This window comes from Syngnathoides biaculeatus, chromosome 11 (genome assembly GCF_019802595.1).
Source record: "Syngnathoides biaculeatus isolate LvHL_M chromosome 11, ASM1980259v1, whole genome shotgun sequence".
NCBI classification, from domain to species: Eukaryota; Metazoa; Chordata; class Actinopteri; order Syngnathiformes; family Syngnathidae; genus Syngnathoides; species Syngnathoides biaculeatus.
Window position 1 is genome coordinate 9,434,631 of NC_084650.1, and position 22,675 is coordinate 9,457,305.

At 42.2% G+C, this 22,675-nt stretch overlaps 1 protein-coding gene across 11 annotated transcripts in view; it reads right to left on the reverse strand.

The window, feature by feature from the left end:
- Window positions 1-2,637: 2,637 nt before the first annotated feature.
- Window positions 2,638-22,675, reverse strand: part of LOC133509078 (ETS-related transcription factor Elf-2-like) — an 82,719-nt gene continuing 62,681 nt past the window's right edge. For 10 of the 11 annotated variants that reach the window (XM_061835761.1, XM_061835760.1, XM_061835759.1 and 7 more), the window contains 5 exons: window positions 19,780-19,896; window positions 17,328-17,408; window positions 16,665-16,857; window positions 16,324-16,554; window positions 2,638-13,412 (listed from right to left, as the gene is read on the reverse strand). In XM_061835761.1, coding sequence (XP_061691745.1) covers window positions 12,899-13,412; window positions 16,324-16,554; window positions 16,665-16,857; window positions 17,328-17,408; window positions 19,780-19,896 — 1,136 coding nt within the window. In that variant the 3' untranslated portion in view covers window positions 2,638-12,898. The remainder of the gene's footprint in view (window positions 13,413-16,323; window positions 16,555-16,664; window positions 16,858-17,327; window positions 17,409-19,779; window positions 19,897-22,675) is intronic. The other variant, XM_061835757.1, reaches the window with a different exon arrangement.

A 22,675-nucleotide genomic window follows, 5' to 3' on the forward strand; every position in this document is an offset into this window, starting at 1 on the left:
TGAAGTGTTTAGGAGGAACCGAAAAGATCCTCTGGGGTGACAGTAACGGTGGGTATGGGTAAAAGTAAAGTTACTAATGTACATTTTGTTGTACTGTTGCATGGGAGGCGGTCGAAGAGACGGGTCCCCTCCGCATGTTGGAAGAAAGGTGCTTCCTGGATCTCCACACACTGATCAGAGATATTGCCAATTGGGGCACCATTACCTTTAAGGAAAATACAGCTGAAATTTTGGCACGCCACAGCACGATTAAACAGGTTTGTTCTTTTGGGCTGGTGTTACCGGGGGGACAGTATCCCAAATTTTGCATTCATTTTTAGTCAGCATATAATTTTTCACACGATCTAGAACACAGGTGGAGTTAACAGAAGAGGAAGCAACATGTAACAAAGGTCTAGGTCCCATGCATACAACACAGTCTTACACAGTCACAGGTTTTATTATCCGCTTGTTCTGCCATTAGTAACCAATGATTGTTTACTGCGCTAATGCCTGTCAAAACCCTAAACCTCTCATCAACAGAGATGATTATAATACAACTCTTCTCTGTAATAAATATTTCCCAGGTGGGTTGTGCTAACAGCTGGTTAGGGTTAGATGTGATGATGTGGGTATGGAGTATTTTTGAGCGAGTTCCCTGATCAAAATACAAAGAACAACAATAACACCAATAATAAGAATGCCATCGATTCCTGCACTCACTCTCTTGGTCCAAAAAGCAATCGGACCATCTATATGAATCATGGTTAACAATAAAACAACAAACAACAAAATAAAAGTGCAATTAATAGTCTGTAGCAGGGTGTAGTATAGAATAATGAAACCACTCAGTTCCTCTTGCCTCCAAGTGGACAGCTTTGGAGGTACGAACAGTAACCTTGTGTGGGCCAGACCAACGCGCTTCTGACCACTTACGAGAGAGTCGTTTAAGACAGATCACCACTCAGGAAGATTCAGTGTAGGAGGTGGTGATGGAAGAGAGTCCTGGATCTATGAAGGGAAAATAGAAGGAAAAGAATGCAGTTGTGTCCAAAACAGTTGTGGGAAGTGCTGGAGCCAATCCCAGCTGTCAATGGACAGGAGGTGGGGTACACCCTGAACTGGTTGCCAGCCAATTGCAGGCCACATAGAGATTGACAACAGTCACACTCACAATCACATCTAGGGGCATTTATTTTTTTTTTTTGTTTTAGGAATGTTGGAGGAAACCCACGCAGGCACGGGGGGAACATGGAAACTCCACTCAGGCGGGTCCGGGATTGAACCCGGGACCTCAGAACTGTGACGCTAATGCTTTAACCGCTGCTCCACCATGCTGCCATAATAGAACATATAATAATAATAATAATAATAATAGCAGGCACGGGGGGAACATGGAAACTCCACTCAGGCGGGTCCGGGATTGAACCCGGGACTTCAGAACTGTGAGGCTAATGCTTTAACAGCTGCTCCACCATGCTGCCATAATAGAACATATAATAATAATATAATAGTCATCGTGTTATTTCTGATGTGAGAGGACGCTTCACATCAAATCAACAAGACAGTTTTCAGTAACCCCCCCCCCCCTTCAGCATCTTTCGCTTCCTCTGTGTGTGTGGTGTACTTACGCGTGATTCAGGGCGCGTGTGTTCGATATGCCTCCTTCCTCATTTTTGCGGTCCTTCCCTCGTGTCCACATATCAAATACACTTTTTTTTTTTCCATTTACTTTACCTTCGTTTGACTTACCATTACTATTTTTCTTCAATGTTAGCATCAACGTCACCGTCACCATCATTAAATGCGCAGCGCGCCTTTCTGTTTACCTCTTTAAATTCCATGAGCCCTTGTTTCGTCTTTCATATTGTTTTACATTTATATTATATTTACAGTCTGTCAATTTCCTATAACTTTGTCAGTTTGCCCTAATCGCGAATTTTACCCAAATTGTACTATTGCCATTATTTAATGCGCGCTTCCTTTCTTTATCTTGTTTATTTTTGTTAACTTTAGGCATCATTTGCCGCTCGTTTTCAATGCACATTTCATCTTTAGTTGGATTATATTCAGCACATTCATGATCAAATTCACCATCCATGATTTATTTGAGTGATCACTCCGACTAAACCCAACCGAATTCCTATTGCGAAACAAATTAGCCTATACTATTCGTTTTTATCGTACGCCACCTTGCGACGTCCCAGGCTCAAACCAACGGCAAACCCTTTGTTATTAAGAGATCCCATCCCCCTTAGGTGTAACAGGTAAACCTCACAGTGCAATTGTACGTCTACAATATAATACGACAGGATATACAATTTCTCTTATTGACTATATCTCTTCTCAATAACTCATATGAGGCATGAACAATCTGATACCAATGACTTTCAATATGCAGAATTCGATAGTAAACAGGCTTCTGCTTACCTTTTGATTTTGGTTCCAACCTGGAGAAGTCATAAGTACAGACTACCACCCTCAACTTGTCCGTATAACACTCCTGTGTTTCTCCTATGTCTCTCTTTATCTCATGTGTCGATGGCCAACGTCTGTCTACCTCCCTCGACTTACGGTCGGGGTCACCAAATTGTAGGGATTTGCGAGTTTGAACCCTACGCGTGTTCACAAATCGAGGAAGATATGACCAATGATTAGAAAAATTTAACAGCAAATGGATTTATTACAAAGGAATGTGCAATACAGATGTCCGGGTCTTATCTAGGTATTTGCCGCACGCAAGACGTGTGTCTTCTGGCAGGATAGCCAAAGAAGAAGACAAGAGCTGCCTGGTAACACAAGGTTTTTATATGTATGGGTCCATGGTAAAAATGCCTGCCCCCCGCAGCCTGGTCCTGGGCCGGGATGGTAACTTTCCGCTCCATTTCTGGTGTCATTCATCTCCACGGCAACGTCTGGGAGAGGAGGATGCCACCAGCCGGTTTTCTGCGTACAAAGATCAAGGACAACCACCGGCTCCACAACACGTCCTTGTCTGATTAGCAAATAACACTTTACCTGTTGATTGAATGTATAAAGTCATATTTAAGCAAATAATGAAAGTGCAATAAAAGTAAAATAGTCTTCACTTGGAACACATAAAGCTCTTGTCCTTTGCACCTGTGCAATCCATTTTTAAGAACGAATTGGGTCTTTTGGAAACGTGTCAAGAGTGAATCCATCCTCCCGAGTGTTTAAGCAAAATCTATCAATACAACGAGTTGGCATTTTAGCTAACATGCATAAAAAACTGGTAATTTCTCAGTGGTACAATAAGTATAAACACTCAACCCTGCTACTGCAAAAAAACGTCACTTCCTGGTTCTTCTTCAACACAAAATCCTAGACTTTTCAAAGCGGGATATGGAAAAAAAATAAATAAATCAATATACGGCAACATTCTGATGTGCTGTGAACAAATGGCTGATTTTATTTTGCTTAAAAACATAAAATTTTATGTTTTAGGTGTCAGTGGCACTTTCAACTTGACACTTGTACTGTTCTAATGTATGTCTCAAGTATGCAATGAATCAATGCTGTACTGTTGATTAAACATTCTGATACCTACACGGCAGCTCAAGAATGGAAGTGATGTAACGGCATGCTGGAAGGTACATGACAACATGGCATCACGGATATTCAGTGCTACACGAGACGACATTACGCGTTTGCTTTGTTTGTGACTTTATGTAGTGCAATAAAAATGTTTGTTTTTGTTTATGTCTCAAGTATGTAATGTATCAATGCTGTACTGTTGATTAAACATTCTGGTACCCAAACGGCAGCCCGAGCAGAACGAAAGTGATGTCACAGCAGCGCACCAGAAGTTACGTCACAAAGGGCATATTCGGTGCTACACGAGAAGACACCACACGTTTTCTGTTTGTGACTTTCTGCACTGCAATAAAAATGTTATTTTATTGTGATTGTTTAGTCACGTAGTGTAATTTTTGTCTCAAGTGGAAAAGTATAAATGCTGGACTGTTGATTAAACATTCTGGTACCCACACGGCAGCTTCACCAGAAGTCTTTGCGTGATGAATGGTAACTATACAATAATACAATACAGTAAGTGATTTATAATTTATATTTCTATTATAAATTTATAATACTGTATATATTATAAGTTTGGTAAGTAAAGATTTAACTAAATACCTCTTTTTGTCACAAATATGTACAGGATCTTGTGAAAGTGTTCTTCCCACTTGAACTTTTCAACCTTTCGCCACGTTTCACACAATCGTTAAGTGGAGCGAAATTTATTGGATATTTTAAACTTTTTTAACAAACAAAAACCTGAAAAGTGGGGCGTGCAATATTATTCGGCCCCCTTGCATTAATACTTTATAGCGCCACCTTTTGCTGCAATTACAGCTGCAAGTCGCTTGGGGAATGTCTATCAGTTTTGCACATCGAGAGACTAAAATTCTTGCCCATTCTCTCTGCAAAACAGCTCGAGCTCAGTGAAATTGGAGATCATTTGTGAACAGCAGTCTTCAGCTCTGCCCAATTATTCTCAAATGGATTCATGTCTGGACTTTGACTTGGCCATTCTAACACCTGGACACGTTTGTGAACCATTCCATTGTAGATTTGGCTTTATGTTTTGGATCATTTTCCTATTGGAAAATAAATCTGTCCCAGTCTCAGGTCTTTCGCAGACTCCAACACGTTTTCTTCCAGAATGGTCCTGTATTTGGCTCCATTCATCATCCCATCAATTTTAACCATCTTTTAACCATCTTCCCTGTTGAAGAAAAGCAGGCCCAAACCGTGAGGCTGCCACCACTATGTTTGACAGTGGGGATGGTGTGTTCAGGGTGATGAGCTGTGTTGCTTTTACGCCAAACATATCGTTTTGCATTGTGGCCAAAGAGTTAGATTTTGGTTTCATCTGACCAGAGTACATCCTTACATATTTGGTGTCTCCCCCAGGTGGCTTGTGGCAAACTTAAAATGAAACTTTTTATGGATATATTTGAGAAATGGCTTTATTCTTGCCGCTCTTCCATAGAGGCCAGATTTGTGCAGTGTACGAATGATTGTTGATTGTTGTTTAACGGGACGGCCGGGTCTTGGTAGATTTGCAGTGGTCTGATACTCCTTCCATTTCAATATGAATGCTTGTACAATGCTCCTTGAAATGTTTATAGCTTGGGAAATCTTTTTGTATCCAAATCTGGCTTTAAACTTCTCCACAACAGTATCTCGGATCTGCCTGGTGTGTTCCTTGGTCTTCATTATGCTCTCTCCGCTTTAAACATAACCCTGAGACTATCACAGAGCAGCTGCATTTGTACGGAGACTTGATTACACACAGGTGGATTTTATTTATCATCATATGTCAACATTGGATCATTCAGAGATCCTCACTGAACGCCTGGAGTGAGTTTGCATCACTGAACGTAAAGTGGCTCAATAATATTACACACCGCACTATTTTTATTCGTCAAAAAAGTATAAAATATCCAATAAATTTCATTCCACTTCACGATTGTTTCCCATTTGTTGATTCTTGACAAAAAATTTTTATTTTATATCTAGCCTCAAATGTGGCGAAAGGTTGAAAAGTTCAAGGGGGCCAAATACTTTCACAAGGCACTGTAAAGTACAAATACTGTTTGGATATTGTAAACATTCTGGTACCTACAAAAAACATACTTCACGGTTTTTCACTTTTCACGGGTGGTTCTGGCACTAAATAACCACGAAAAGTGAGGAATTCCTGTACTTTGGTATTTTTCTCGCCGCAAAAATGTTTCATATCCTTGACAGCTGCATCACCAATTGTTATTGTTTGGGGTCCCAATTTTTCCCATAATGATTCAATTTCATACCTTTCAGTGATGGTGGGGGATGAAGATTCTTGGCATGGGTCTTGTAAAAGTGGCTCAAATCTATTTGTAAGTCTAATGTCAAAGTTTTGCAGTGACTCACCTTTTTCGATGCTCTTCACCATGGCCACTCACTCGGAGTTAAGGTGGCCAGCAACGCAGGCCAGCCGTATTCCTGCTGTTGTGCTCCCTTCTAGATATCCAATATCATTGGGATTTCCTCCCAATGAATTCCGGGGAAAATTGTTGGATAATCTGTTATTGATTCCACAGTCCACATCTGTCCTCGTTGTTGAGCTAAGTGGCTGTTAGCACACCTCTGCCAACCATTTTGAGTGTGTGGTTTCATTTTCGACATCCACATACATTCAGGACAGTGGATCTTCGTTTCTAGAATTAACACCCTCTGTAGTATTTATTGTGATCCTCAATTAAAAAGGGAGGCATCTTTACAGGTAATCTTGTTGTAAATTCCAGGCTTGTGCTAACCCTAACCGCTCACAAGGTGTATCCAAGCCAGCAGAGAGACATCGTCAATGCAGTCTGTCCCAGGATCTCATTCTGGTGAGACATGTCTGAAACGCTTCACCAAGAAGGTGTCAAGGAGGCATCCAAATCAGATGCCCCAGCCACCTCATCCAGCTCCTCTGAATGTGGAGGAAGAGGGATTTCTGGAAGACTGAGCTTCTCACCCTCTCTCTAGGGCAGAGGCTGGACACCCTGTGGTGGAAACTCATTTTGGCCGTTTGTCTTGTTCTTTCGATATTGACCCACAGCTCGTGACCATAGTGGAGGGTAGGAACATAACCAGTTGGCTGCAATGATAAATTCTTTCCATAAAAGTTATGAACAGAATCAGTGACTATGGGCACACTTGGCGGAGTCCAACTCACACTGAAAATAAGTGTGACTTACTACCATGCAATGCAGACCAAACTCTGACACCGGTCGTATCGGGACCGAACAGCCAATATCAGGGGGTTTGATTCTCCATACTGCCGAAGGACCCCACCATAGGACTTCGCGAGGGACACGGCTTGAATACCTTCTCAAAATCCACAAAATTCTGTGGCTGAGCGAATTCCCATGCACTCTCGAGGATCCTGCCAAGGATGTAGAGCTGGTCCATTGTTCCACAGCTAGGACAGTTGGAATGCCCCCGATCTCCAAGTGATGTTGTAGCTGCGTGTCAACCAGGACAGCCCCACAACATTCAAAGCCATTAGGAACTCCGGGTATATCTCATCCACTACCGGGGCCTTGCCACAGAGGAGCTTTTTAACCACCACAGTGACCTAAAACCCAGAGTTTGGAGAGCCCGCATCAGAGAACTCAGATTCTGCTTCCTCATGGGAAGGCGTACTGGTGTTAATCAAGGAGGTCTTAAAAGTGTTCACCCCAAAGACTCACAATGGTGTGAGTGAGCAGCTCCCCATCCACACTACACACAGTGTGGATGGTGCACTGCTTCTCTCTCTTGAGGCGCTGGAACGTGGACCAGAATTTCTTTGAAGCTCTTTGGAAGTCTTTCTCCATGGAGTCACCAAACTCCTCCCACACCCGAGTTTTTGCTTCACCGACTACCAAAGATGCATTCCGTTTGGCCAGCCAGTACCCATCAGCTAAATCAGGAGTCCCATAGGCCAAAAATGCCCAATAGGACTCCTTCTACAGTTAGACAGCATCCCTCCGTGTTCGGTGATTGCTGCCACAGTAACTGTGGTTTGACAGGCGTGTATGCGCCCACGCTCCATCACACTCGCAAATCTGCACAGGCAAGCACGAAAAATCACACGCGTAAAATTTGTTACAAGTCGAAATACATGGATATTGACAGACATCACTTATTTTGTGTAATCTTGCGCCACTGTGCAATTGCGCAGTTGCCGCACACTCAGCGCACATGAAAACCGATCTCATGCAGTGAACCACAACCTGTCTTTTTTTTTTTGTTTTTTTTTTTAAACATGGAAGCACATGGGAGCTGCTGCTCAGCCTACTTCCTAGTTTACCTAACAACATCCCCACCTCCGCTCTAAAAGGGGTACACTCATAATTACAAACAGAACACACACCCGCAACTTTATATCTGCGGCAGGACCCAAAAAATTTAAGGGCTTTTTAGGGGCATTCTTAGGGGCTGACACGAAAAATTTAGGGCTGACACGGAAAAAATTTAGGGCCGACACGAAAAATTTAGGGCCATCGTAGGAAATCAAGAGTAAGGAAAAAAGACACTCAATGGTGCCATCGGCTGTTCTTGGTTCATCAAAGGTTCCAGTACTTCAGTACCTGTGACAGTGATCACCTGATTCTAACTACAATTGCAACTATATACACAAATGTCTTCTACTGATGTCTGTCTCAGCACCCCTACTCTAGCTCCTTGAGTCTAGCCAGTGCCTCCTTTATTTATTGCTGCAGAGGTGCCAAAGTGGCTCTCTTGTCCTTTGCTCTGCCTCCGAGTGCATTGGCCTTGGTGATAAACCTCAGCTTCCTCTTTTCTTCTGCCTCCTCATACAGCCTGTCAGCCTTCTCAATAAGCATAGCTATGTCAGTCTCAAGTCTGGCTTTTTTGGCTTTGAGGCTGTCTATCTCTGCCTTAGCTGCCTTCCTCTTCTCTGCCTGTTTTGATGCATCCTTCTTCTTCTTTTCCTCCTCTAGATGCTGGACGTAAATACTTCTGGCAGAAGACGCAGCGACCAACAGCTCCCTTGTGATAGGCACCATGTCAGGCCCTCCATATTGCTGGACCACCTCCACTATTTGCCTCCGAGCAATCAGTGACTCCTTACTTAGGTTGTCCTCGGTGACCTCCTTGTTTGTGGAGAAGCCTCTTTCCACAGATGCCTGTGCATGGGACAGGAGCAGCAGCTGCTTTATGACGCCTCATAGCTCCTGGAACTGCTGGCTTTCCTGCTGATGCAGAATGGAGTGGAAGAGCGTGTCCAGCCTGTCCTTAGAGATGTTGAAGTCAGAGAAAGCAACCCTAATCTCCTCATCTTCTTGGATCTTTTCACTCAGTCTGGAATACTGGAACAGAATCCTGTCACAATTGCTTTCCTCCACCCTTCTGTGATCCACCATGATGTTTGAGGTTTTTTGGAGATTTTTGTTGTTGTTCTCCTTTTCATCTTTCATGGCAATATGCCAAGGGTCTATCCAGCTTAGTAGGCGGACTAAACTGTATATGATGGGGGCCTTCTCCAGCAACTTTTTCATGTTTACCAGGAAAGTTTGGCAACTCATTCTGAATTCCTGCTTTACACGGTCGGTTGCAATGCCAGATTTCAGAAGCAGTCTCTCAGCAGCAAAGCCTATGGCTACTTTCGACCCAGTGTGACTTGTCACCCACATTAATCTTGACAAGGCTGGTGAGGGAGGCTGCCTTTTCGTTAAGGACTTCAGGCTTGATGAACTTTTCCATCAGAGTCTAGATGAGGGTGCCCATGTCCTTTGCGATGAAGGGAAGCATAGGCTTGTCAGTCTGGTACAATTTCAGGAATGGTTCCACCAGCCTGGCGCACATGAGAAAGAAGTGAAGCTTGGCAACAAAGATGGGGTCCTGTGCTGCTTTCTGAACAACAGTGAAGGAGCTATTGTTGGGCAGGCCACCTTCTTCGTCCTTGCTGCCTCGCAATAATCTTGCACGTGTGGCATCAGGGTGATGGCTCTCTCTGCCACATTGTTTTCAAGCCATCTGTGCTTGCAGAACATAAGAGGGAGAGTGTCGGATCCAGTGACTTGTTGAAAGTCCTCGCGCCTGGCAGGTGCATCGCGAAACAAGTTGTAGATGCTGGACAGAAAATCTTCCACCCCCTCATCCAGCTGCCTGGCAACCAATTCGAAATGCGTTATGGAGGATGTGTAGACCGCAGCTTCCAGTCTGCAGCATACGGCGGGTGGTCATCTTTTCTATTTGTTCTTCAATTGATTTGTACAGCTTCCAATTAATATAGGGGGCATCCATCGAGAGCTGGAGCAGCTTTTGGTGACCGAAGTCACACACAATAGGGTCCAGACGCTCCTGAAGATCAGTTGCTGCTGAATGTCCCAGGAATTCAGAGGTGAGGTAGCAAGTGCGGACCCGGTCATCAATCCACAATCGCATATGAATGTCCAGCTGCTTCTCTTACATCTCATGATTTAGAGACTCATCAAAGAGGAGGACATACTCTGCCTCTGAGTGCATTGGCCTCGGTGATAAACCTCAGATTCCTCTTTTCTTCTGCCTCCTCACACAGCCTGTCAGCCATCTCAATAAGCGTAGATGTGTCAGTCTCTATTCTGGCTTTTTTGGCTTTGAGGCAGTAGCGATGAAAAGTGGGCAGCGATGCCAAATGTAGCCAGGTATGAAGTCTTCCTTTCCCCACAGTGGTAGTTTTTAGCAATGTCACTGTCTGGGAACATGACTGCAAACCCTTTCAAATTACTTTCGCAAGATTTGTAACTGTAATGGCTGCAGATCATTTTTAAAGTCCACACGATCTCTGCCTTTAACGAGTCCGCCTTCGTGTATTGAACTACATTCATGAAGCCTGACTTCTGGCTGGTTGAAGTCGATGGCTGAACAACTGTAGGTGCGCATGCACTGCTAGTACCACTGCCTGAAGTTGATGCTTCACTATTTTTATATTTTACAAACATATTCATACCAACGGAAGATGAGAGAGTCTTCGCCAAATCAGCATGTCTCCTTTTTTTCCGGTGCGACTCCAGCGCTTTGACGCCCATCTTTCCAAGCTGGTAACTCTGCTTGCACAGATGGCAGTAAAACATGTGCCGATGTTTTGGATGTCGACGAACCCAGATTCCAAACTCCTTACTTTCAACCCAAGCATCTTGAAAAATGCACTTCCCCGTGATACAAGTTGGATCGATGAAAGACGTAATGAAGACGAAGTGAAATGCCGACTCACGGAAACGAACAATGGAATATCGACGACAAGAGGGCGACTAGCTGTCAACACGGTGACTTCCGTTGACAATTTCCGGCTGTTTTAGATGCCAGACGGATCGCTATTTTTTTAAAATAAAAGATAATTTTTTTCCGGAGAATTTTGCCGGTAGAGGTCCTCCCTTTGATTTTTTATAATTTAAGGCCTTTTTAGGGGCTTGACCGGTTTTCGCGGATTTTAAGGACTTTTAGGACCCCCTAAATGCACCTTCGAAAATTTAGGGGTTTTTAGGGACTTCTAGGGCTGCGGGCGAACCCTGTGCGGGCATGACTGGTGGACCACACCCGTCCATAACTTTATATGTGCGGGCATGACTGGTGGACAACACCGGTAACTTTATATCTGCGGGCATGGTGATCAGTTTACAGCTCCGCCCCTCTCTTCAACCAAGTGTTCTTTATTTCTTTGGGCTTTTCCCGTTAGGGGTTGCCACAGCGTGTCATCTCAGATGAACGCTCATATTTGTTTGGCACAGTTTTTACACCGGATGCCCTTCCTGACGCAACCCCTTTTGGGGAGTGGAGACCCCAGTGAGAAACAAACTCGCAAATCTGATGAAACAAACAAAAGGCTTTCATCGAACTGGCACCCAGGGTATCTTGGTACCAAGAGCATGTGTAGACATCCTTACGCTTAAACATGATGTTCGTTACCGAAATTTTGCGATAACCACAGAACTACAGAAACAGAACACAACTAGAGTTCAGATCGGGGGTCATTCTTCCCAGTTATGCCTTTCCAGGTCTAACTGTTATTGCCCATGTGAGCGTTGAAGTACCCCAGTAAAATGATGGAGTCCCCATTGGGAACGCTCTCAAGCACTTCCTCTCAGGACTCCAAAAAGGGTGGGTACTCTGAACAGTTTTGTACAAAGGCATAAACAACATCAGGATCCCTATCCTAAAGGTAGAGAAAAGCTACCCTGTTGAGCAACGCGGTGAAGCCCAATGTACCGCCGCTGAGCAATAATCATATCTACACCTGCTCAATGCTAATCAACATAGGCAACTCTAGAATGGACGAAAGAACAACCCCTCTTAAGAGTATTGGTACGAGAGCCCAAGCAGTGTGTGGAAGCAATCCCAACTTCCCTTTCCCCAGCCACTTCATCCAGCTCTTCTGGAAGGATCCTGAGCCGTTCCCAGGCCACCTGAGAGATGTAGTCTCTCCAGCGTGTCCTGTCTCTTCCCAGTGGGACATGCCCAGAACAACTCACAAGGGAGGCATCCAGATCAGCCATCTCATCTGGCTCCTCTCAAGGCGGAGGAGCAGCGGACTGACACTGAGCCCCTCCCGCATGACTGACCTTCTCACCCCACCTCTAAGAGAGAGCCCCGACACCTTGCGGAGGAGGCTCGAGGAGGTGGAAATATTCATGATTTTATATTTAATTCATCCCAAAATTTCTTTCGTACTCAGGGAGCATTGTGCACTCATGAATTTGTTCCTTTCTATGTCTATAATTAAAACTTTTCACAATGCTAAATTATGAAAAATGGACATACATTTTCTGGATTTGCACCACACCTAATAGATGCCTTTTTCTAGTATCATGCCACAAACAATTAACATAAAGACAAAACATTTTTCTTTTTTTGACAGCACATTTTTTGTAAAACTGATCGTACAAGAAATACTATATTATTCTTCATTTGTGGAGCACACATCTACTTTTAATGTGGATATAGACATCTTTTCACTCCCTTTTAAAATTGCAGTAAAAAAATGCAGTTTTTAACAGTGCATGGGAAGAATAGAAGTCTTCAGACAAGAACAAAGATGTAAAACAAAAAACTGAACAAATAAAACCTCAGAGAAGAAAACAATCCTACTGCGTATCAAAATGTTCTGTACATTTACTTTCCATTAATAAAGTCTTTGCTGGGAGTTTACATACTGTTTGATTGCAAATGTGAATGGTTTCATTTACAATCTAAGGCTACTCTTTGACATTAATTTCATTCCATTTATGAGAGGATTCAATTTGCCCACAGTTAATGCAGTCTGTGGCAGTCAAAGAGTGTTCTTTAGTCGGGACGAAAAGTGGGTGAGATATAACTAGGCTTAGTCTGCAGGTTTTACAGTCTGTCATTTCCCACAACTCCAACCCAACTTAGGTTTGACTTCTCAGGAGGCTGGGCTTTCTTCTGGCGCTGCTGGTTGACTGGAGAGGTTTGGGACCTCTGATTCTTCTTCCTCTGGCTGACTGCTGCAGGGCTTCTTTAGTAGGGTGGGATTTTGGACATGTTGGAAAGAGAGCTGTGGTTTGGCAAGGATAAGCTGGGGCACTGGTGTGCCTGAGGCTAGAGGGACAGTAGGGGTTGTCGCTGACTTTGTGACAGCTTGAGCTACATGTGTAGTGACAGGTTTTGCCTGTATGAGCTGGGTCACCTGGGCTGAAGGATTTGCCTGCATGAGTGTGGCAAGCTGGTTGGCTGGGATAGTGATGATTGTTATTTTCTCACCTGTTTTTGAACCAGATTGCAGCATGCTGGGCAGCGTTTGGATGACCAATTTCGGAGGTGTACTAGCACTACCTACTGTAACTGGGGCTCCTGCCGTGTTGGTTAGGACTGAGGAAGAGTTTAATGTCACTTGACCAAGTGAGTTAGTCATTACCAAAGGCATTGCACGAATGGGCCTGTTGAAGAAGGAAAAACAAGAATCATGAAAGCAGTACCCAACATTTAGACAAATTAATGTCTGGCATTCAGATGAACGCTTCCAACAGTATTTGATCACTTCAAGAGAACAACAAAAAGACTAAGATGGCCAACATAAATTGTGTAAGTGGAAAGTCTCAACCATCATATGGGTCATTTTCATATAATTTCATCAGCAGTGAGGAAGGGAGGGGCCCACTGAAGTTCCTTTTTATGAAAAAGATGAATGATAAATCAAGGGATCATAATTGTTTTTCAGGAAAAAATAAAGTACCGTATTTTGCGGACTATAAGTCCCAGTAGTTTTTTTTTTTTTTTTTTTTTTTTTTTTTCATAGTTTGGCCGGGGTGCGACTTATTCTCCAGAGCGACTTGTATGTGAAATTAACATTATTACATCCATCAATCCATTTTTAGTCACATATCTGTTATTTTCACAATCAATACCATAAGAGGGCGCTCTGGGCCCCTGTCTCTGATGATGGATGGAGAGCACAGCTACCGGGTGAATCAGCCATGCAACTTCCCAGGAAGTCAATGGATGGCTCAACAAAGTATGGGCTTCCGGGACAACAAAAACCATCCTGTCAGGATTCAGAAAGGCTGGAATAGGCTAGTTGTAACTGCCATTGACGATGAGTCTGACGTAAGCGACGTAGAAGGAGTTGGCAGACTTGTTTAGAAGTGACACCGAGGATAAAGATTTAATTGGATTTTATTTACTGGACATGAGAGTGACACGGATGGTTTTGGTAAACTTCTTAGTATGTTATTTATGCTATAGTTATCGGAATAACTCTTAATGTTAACATACTAGGCACGTTCTCAGTTGTGCCATGTGATGTAAGCATACCGTTCAGCCTGTTGTTGCCTCTATTCTATTTTTTTGCCATTTAAATTTTAAATGACACGTCTGTTCTTGGTGTTGGATTTATTAAATTTCCCCCAATTATTCAAATTTATACTCCAGTGCGACTTATACATGTTTATATCTTTGTGTTTATGGACTTAATGGTTGCGACTTGTACTCCGGAATGACCTGTAGTCTGGAAAATACGGCAATATTTTTCAAACTGTTAATTCCAAAATGTCATTACAGTTTGCGGTCTGAAATCTAGTTTCATGATTTGTAATGTTTTCTGAAGATGCTAATTAGATTTTTGGACAGATACACGTTTTATATATTCTGTGGAAATGCTTGTATCACAAAACACTAGTATCACAAAACTCATTTACCCATTAAAAAGAATGGAAATGCAAGTAATCTGTTCCAGTCCCCACAACCCCTGATGAAAAAATTAAACATTCATTTTTAGAAACGCAGGTAGCAGTATAATGTATAGCCATAAACACATGATCGAAGAGAACATAAAAACTGTGGTCATGTAATCAGGCTAAAAGTCTCTCACACCACACGGTGAGTATTCATTTGCGTTCCTGTATCTTGAGAACATGCAGTCTCTCTCTCGTAGAACTATCTTAGCAGCTCTTGTGACAAGCAGTGCTTCCTCAGAAGCCGCAAGAATTGCATCGTTTGCTAGGTTTTTTTGAGGAGGGAGTTTATGTTCATCTCCCTCTTTAGGTCCTGAGAGACTGTAAATCCCAAAAACCTGAGGGTCTTAACGGTGACAAGACGGTGGGGAGTGTGAGGGGCAGCTGTAGTGAAGGATGCCTCGTGAAGTCCACAATCATTTCTACAGTCTTTAAATTGTTCAATGCCATGTTGTGTTGGCCACACCAAAGCTCTAGTCTCGCCACTTCCTGTTGATACGCAGACTCACAGCCGTCTTGATGAGGCCAATGACTGCGGTGTCACCTGCGAACTTCAGGAGTTCGCGAGTCGGGTGCCTCGAGGTGCAGTCGTTTGTGTGTGGCGAGAAAAGCAGAGGGGAGAGTACCCAACCTTGGGGTGCCAAGGTGCTGGTAGTGCATTTGGATGTGGTGGTGTCCCCCAGCCTCACCTGCTGTGTCATGCCCGTCAGGAAGTTGTAGATCCACTGGGAGATTGTGAGCGAGACGGTGAGCTGGAGAAGTTGGAATAGAGGAGTTCAGGGAAGTTCGTGTTAAATGCAGAGTTCAAATCCATGAACAGGATCCTTGCGTAGGTACCCTCACTGTCGAGATGTTCAACGATGAAGTGCTTGTTGACAGTATCATCCCCATACCTGTTAGCTCAATTGGCAAATTGCAGTGAGTCGAGCTGGGGACCTGTGACACTCTTGAGGTGGTCCAATACAATGCGTTCAAAGGACTTCATGACAACAGATGTCAAGGCAACAGCCCTGTAGTCATTAAGACAGAGACTGCTGCTTTTTGGGGGACCAGTATGATGGTTTAGTGTTTGAATGGATGGTTTCTAATGCGATTGTAGAGGGCCCTATCCCCACTATAATATGAAACCTCTTGAAAAATTGGTGTAGCTTATGGTCGTGAAAATACGGTTACCCAAACCAAGTGGTAAATTACATTTTTTTTTTTTTTTGCAAGGGTCTGAATTGTTGATTAAATTGTATGAAAATGACCAATATAGGGAGTCCTCAGTCTACGACTGAGATCCGTTCTTACAGTAGGAACTTAACTCGAATTACAACTTAAGTCGGATTCCACCATTATTAAAAGACAGCTTCCTTCTTTGGGGCGACAATGTCTAAAAAGGAGGGCGAAAAATGCAAAGATACTCCTGGCGCAAAAACACAGACAAGCATGAGCCAGACTAAATGGCGGGAAGGGGACGGGTGTTGTAAAGTTGAAACGTCTTAGGTCGAGACAGTCCTAACCCGAGGACTCCCTGTATAATGACTAAATAATAAATCTTCATTTTAGAAGCTATCAGTCTGGTTTATGAAAAAAATCAAAGGGAAATTCAAAAAGTGCACTAAAGTGTGAAAACCTGGTGGTGGTGGTGTTGGGGATGATTGTGACATAGGTTTGCTGAGTGTGGTAGGCAGCAGAGGTGGTGGTGCCCAGGATTTCAGGACCCTGCTGACTGGACCACATGCCTTCGATCTCTTCCCCTTCATCATTATCCTCAATTACCCGAATGTTCTTTGGCATGTCTTTGAATTGGTAAGCCAACCTCTGACCTTCCACCTTTGCAAGTATGCCACGCTGGTAATAATATCTGCTTGAAAAAGAAATTCTATATTACATGGTTAAATGTGATGCTTTGCTTTGCTTTGCTTGAGATTTTAAACAAATTACTGAAATTTTTGTTTGTGTAAAACAGCTGACCTTAAGGCTCGGCCCATTGTTTCGTAGTTCATATCGGGCTTATTCTTGTGTTTTCCCCAAAGTTTGGACACAGCCTTGGAGTCGACCAATTTGAAGATTCCTTTTTCTCTCTGCATCCATTTAATGTATCTAGGACATGTGTTTTTGTCCTGCAACAACTCCAGCAAAAATTCCCACAGGTAGGTGGTATTGCCTAGAACAAAAACACAGAATGTCATGTCATCTTCTGGTAAATGTGTACCCAAAAAGTAATTGCATACAATAATCACTCGCTATATTGTGGTTCACCAATTCAGATTTACTGCATGAAATACATATATTTTTTATAGGTCAGTTTAGTGTAGTTACTGGCCTGGACGTCTCTAACACTGATTGCGTTATTGGGTATTTCATATTAATGTAGTAGCAGCAATTCTCTCAAGTTTTATTGGGTTTTTGTTCGTAGCAGAAAAAGAAATGCTACCGAGTCATCTGAACTCATACATTTGGTAGGTCATAAAATTGCTTGAGGATAAAAAGAACACGACCCAAAGGCCATTGTTTAAAAAAAGCCAATCAGTGTGCAATAACCCACTGGTATACAAATTTGATATATGGTGTTATGTTAAGTTAAAAAATAAAAAAAATCCAACAGGCAGGAATTAAATCAACAAAAAAACCAACCTTTTCCTTCCCTTTGTTTCTTCTTAATCCCCAGGTCAAAGGAGCCATTAGATGTTGGTTGGTGCATCTTCTTACGTCCACCTAAATTAAAATAAATAAATAGGCCTCCTTATATACATCCCTGGACAACAAACAGTCTGCTAATCACAATTGACTGAAGATACAACAACTGTATCTCAGATTTGGGGTTTATGCTGGAATCAATCTCACGGTACAATAATTGCAATTTCATGGGAAAAATCATGGTATTAGAATGTTCATGGTACAAGTTAGGTGAAGAGGTCAAAGCAGGAGAACCAAAAGAGCTATTTTTTTTAGCCTGCTGCTTCTTGATAGCCTTTACTAGTTCCTGTGTGATTTCCAATAGGTTTTTGGGAGGATGACATCTTCAAATCATAGCCAGTGGATCCTCGATTTAACGGACTAATGGGGGTGGGGTCATCTGTTAGAACCAATTGTCTGTTAAACTGAAGCACTTTTTTTCATGCCTTATTTTATATAAAAGCATTGAGTCCAGAATGGTTCTAAAAATGTTCTCAATCACAATGCAGTACAAAATTACCATCAATATAAAAAAAGTCCTTCCTCTTGGATTTGACCCTCAATTGCCGTTTTCAAGAACGTGAAGAGCCAGCGCGTGAGCACATGCTTAATTTACTTAGATCCTGGTGCTGCAAATTCACCAAGTGGCTCATACTGCCAGTCTCTTACCTATGACAGTTACATTGCAGTTCATTAAAACAAAGTTAATCTGTATTATCGTGTACTTCTATCCCTTTCCAGCCCTATACGTTCAAAATGCCATTATTGTTGCAGTAAGTCATGCTATGCTGCCCACTGGGAAATTGTCTTTTCCCTAATTTAAAATTTTTAGTCACATTTTTTTATTTATAACATTACTAACAGGAAACTGCCTACTAACTGATTTTTTATTTTTTTTTTTTGAGTGGGAAAATAAGTAAAATCTGAAGCGGATGAACATTCAACAACACACAGCATGTTTAGAAACAAATTAAACAAATAAATCATGGGACTTTTGTTTCTGTTCATCCGCTTTGTGATATTGTGAGATTATTTATCTTTCTGAGCGGCCTCTCTAATCTTTTAATTTGAAATGTGGGCAATTCAAATTTGGGATCAGAGTTTGATACTACGTGTTCACCACTAACTAAGGCTAACTGAAACATGATGACATTGTCCACATTAGCCAAGATGGCAAATCAAAACTGGCTGCATCAAAGGTTTTGTTGATAACTTTGTGCGCTGATTCTGTCTTGTGTGAACAATTCATTTTTTCCCCCCAGTACTTCGCAAATAATTCAATCAACTGTCGACCTGCACCTGTCAAAAACAGTCAGGCTCGCTAAGGGGAACGGCGCATCATGGAAGACAAGGCACAATGCCAATTCGCACTGAATTGTTACATGGAAATTAGTGACACATATATGAAGTGCTGGTCAATGTGTCATGGAATTCACACTACTTCTCGCAGACAGCTAGCTGCTTTCTTCACCAATGCACAAGGTGCAAATCTCACTCTGGTTGTCATACTAAGATGGAGCGAGACTGGCTCGATGCAAGGACATAACTAGTTATTTTGGGCCCAAGGTAAACACACATGACCCCCACCAACTCCCCATCACTTAGTCCAGTGTTTAAAATCTGTGACAATTGTCTGACAGCTAAAGTCACCGTAGTAATATTTAACTCCCAAATTTAACGCTGACTGATGTCTATTTGTACAGAGTAGACCTATTGTGTTGTTTTGGGGACTAATGGCGTGCATTAGCAGAGGGATACGATGTAATAGGGAGTTAGAATCTATACACACTCCCCGTGCGTTGTTCTTTCACCCACGTTTTAGCTAAAAACTCATTAGAACACCACTAACAAGTTTTATTGTGACACTATGCTTGATTAATGTGGCGGGTCATCTGTTCATCAAGTGCTGCTTCTCAGGAACGGCTGCCGCAGCCAGAGACACAGGCTAACCCCACTGGTGTCCTACCCTAATGGAAGGCATCGGGACCATGGTATATTTGCTGAGACAGAGGCCGGTGTAACCCCGGAACCCAATCGATTACAGAGTGACGCTCATACGGTTGACTTGGGGCTTTAAGTTGCAGTGATTTTGGATCACTCTAAACGCAGTCTTTAGGCCACATGAGCCACTCATCCAGTCAATATGTTTCTCTTGACGTAAACACATTGGTTCCGCATCCAATCATGTGCATTTTCACTTAAATGAAGCGAAGTGATGTAGCGGCCTGGCTATGTGGCTCAAAACGACTGCCAAGCACAACGGCTCATTATTTTCTACAGAGACAAGATCATAACGATATCAAGGCACTTTTCATTTCATTATATCGTTAATATTTTGAACATCCCTACATCTTACTAAATGAAAAATCAAGATGTCGATGTAGTACCACTCCAGTAATTTAACACTGACCTGCTTTCTTCTTTTTGGTAACAGTTTCACAATCAGGTGGGATGGGGAAAGATTCCTCCTCCTCAATGGGTCCACACTCTGTCGAAACCTCCACTACTGTCTCCATCATCACATCTTCTGTTGTGCCCGAAAAAAAAATACTGTTATCTCATCAATTCTTTTCTTCCATATCAAACCTTCCAGATGGCCAATCACTTATTTCCCCTTCTTTTTATACATTATTTTGAAACAATTCCCTGTTCTATCCTTTAGGGTTTGCAAAACAAACATCTCATCCTTCAGAAAATGAGTTCAAATTTTATTGGACATGAAACCACAGAGATGGTTTTATTTAGTTTTCCTTCTATTTTTTTCTTTCACTTCTCATGGACTTGATAGGACTAAGCTGGAACTATTAACCATCTTTTTTAATTTGCTTTTGAGTCCCATCTGCTTGTGTTGTCTAAGAACAAAACATTAAGTTAGGATTTTGATTTTTATGTAGCATCTTGCACTAGAAACCCCAATAATGTTTTTAGTTCTTTGACCTGACAGTTAAACAGTACAAACCAAACATCACGAAAACAAAACGGGAAATAAAAACAGTGAGGCCCCAGGAAATGAAGCCCAGAGGAGAGAAAAAAAGTTTGCACAACTGACACGAAGACGGTAAATATGGAAAAGATAAAGTAAATCTAAAAACACCAAAAAAGGATAGCCATCCATTTTCTTTACCGCTTATCCTCACAAGGGTCACAGGAGTGCTGGAGCTTATCCCAGATTTCTTCAGGCATGAGGACACCCTGAATTGGTTGCCAGCCAATTGCAGAGGATTACACCCATCCATCAATTTTTTTCCCGCTTATTTGAGGTTGGGTCGCCTGTGCAGTAGATTAAGGAGAGAAGCCCAGACTTCCCTCTCCCTGGTCATTTCATGCATAAAGACCCAGACAATTTAGCTCCTAGTTTCACTGGGACACATTAATCCCTCCATAAGGATAAACTGACAAGAAACGGACGGGATTATATAAAATCCATTCATATATTAATGAATAAAATACTATAATTTCTCGTGCATAACGCATCTTGAAGTATAATCCACACCCCCAAAATTGATCTCCAGAAAAAAAAAAAAAAAAAAAAAAAAAAATCAGGAAACCCCTTATACCAATGTACAATGCGCATCACCAATTCGATGCGATCCATATGCTCAAAATATTAAGAATAATCCGTATTTCAATTTTGCTAGGTTTGTACTTGTATTGTTTTTCAATCAGCTGATGTACCATTAAACTATATCTAAAGACAGGCGACAGTACACGCTTGTCCTGGTCCCTGAAATTCGCGGAACAGAGTCCCTCAAACAACTAAAATAAATGCTCAATGTCATAACATTTTATTAATACTGTTGATAACACACATTACAGTCTTAAATAAACTAGCGCGGTATAACTTGAACTTTGTGCAGAAACTTTTTTTTGCATTAAATGTGTGTGCATAAAACGTTTGGGCATAGTGCAGTTTATGCACTACATTACACATCCTTGGCCAAGCCTTCAAAAGAAGTGTCTGACTCATGTCCAAACTGAAAAAGATCCACAGTAGCTACCTTTAATGCATCTCGGTCGAACTCATCATTGATGACTTGGCCCAGTTCCTGTGCCTCCTGCATTGCATCATGAACAGTGATCCCATCTTACTCACACAGCATACCATCCTATGTGCCATCCATGGCATTTGTGAGGAAACAGTTTTTTTAAATCCTAAGAGTCTTGGTTCCCTTTATTCCTCATTATTGCCAGTGCTTTGAGGTGAAGGTCCACAGTGCTTACAGTGCAGCCTCTTGCCCTTTGTTTGGCTAGACTCTGTAGCAGTTCTTCATAGAATGAGGTCGCTAACAAAAGAATGAGAGCTCAACCTATGTAGAAACAAGTGTAATGGGCGCATTAAAAAAAAAGCGAGCATTTTAATTGTGTGCAGCCTCCCATTTTTTTAAGGTGTAATAAATACCAATTTGACCCCTTGTCAATGCAATTGACTATCAAATCAGACCTAACAATTACCAAGGTGTGAGTCCAGACACATCTCATAAAACAGTGCCTTGTGAAAGTATTCGGCCCCCTTGAACTTTTCAACCTTTCGCCAGATTTCAGGCTTTAAACATAAAGATGTAATTTTTTTTTGTCAAGAATCAACAAGAAGTGGGACACAATCGTGAAGTGGAATGAGATTTAGTGGATATTTTATACTTTTTTTAAACAAATAAACTGAAAAGTGGGGCGTGCAATATTATTCGGCCCCTTTACTTTCAGTGCAGCAAACTCACTCCAGAGGTCCAGTGAGGATCTCTGAATGAGCCAATGTTGACTGATGAAGATAAATAGAATCCACCTGTGTGTAATCAAGACTCTGTATAAATGCACCTCCTCTGTGATTTTCTCAGGGTTTTGTTTAAATTGCAGAGAGCATCATGAAGACCAAGGAACACACCAGGCATGTCCGAGATATTGTTGTGGCAAAGTTTAAAGCCAGATTTGGATACAAAAAGATTTCCAAATCTTTAAACATCTCAGAAATGAAACAGAGATTTATCTTCCAACAGGACAATGATCCAAAACATAAAGCCAAATCTACAATGGAGTGGTTCACAAATAACCGTATCCAGGTGTTAGAATGGCTAAGTCAATGTCGAAATCTGAATCCAATTGAGAATCTGTGGGTAGAGCTAAAGACTGCTGTTCACAAACGCTCTCAATCCAACTTCAGTGAGCTCGAGTTGTTTTGCAAGGAAGAATGGGCAGGTATTTCAGTCTCAAAACTGATAGAGACATACCCCAAGCGAATTGCAGCTGTAATTGGAGCAAAAGGTGGCGCTACAATGTATTAATCCAAGGGGGCCGATTAATATTGCACGCCC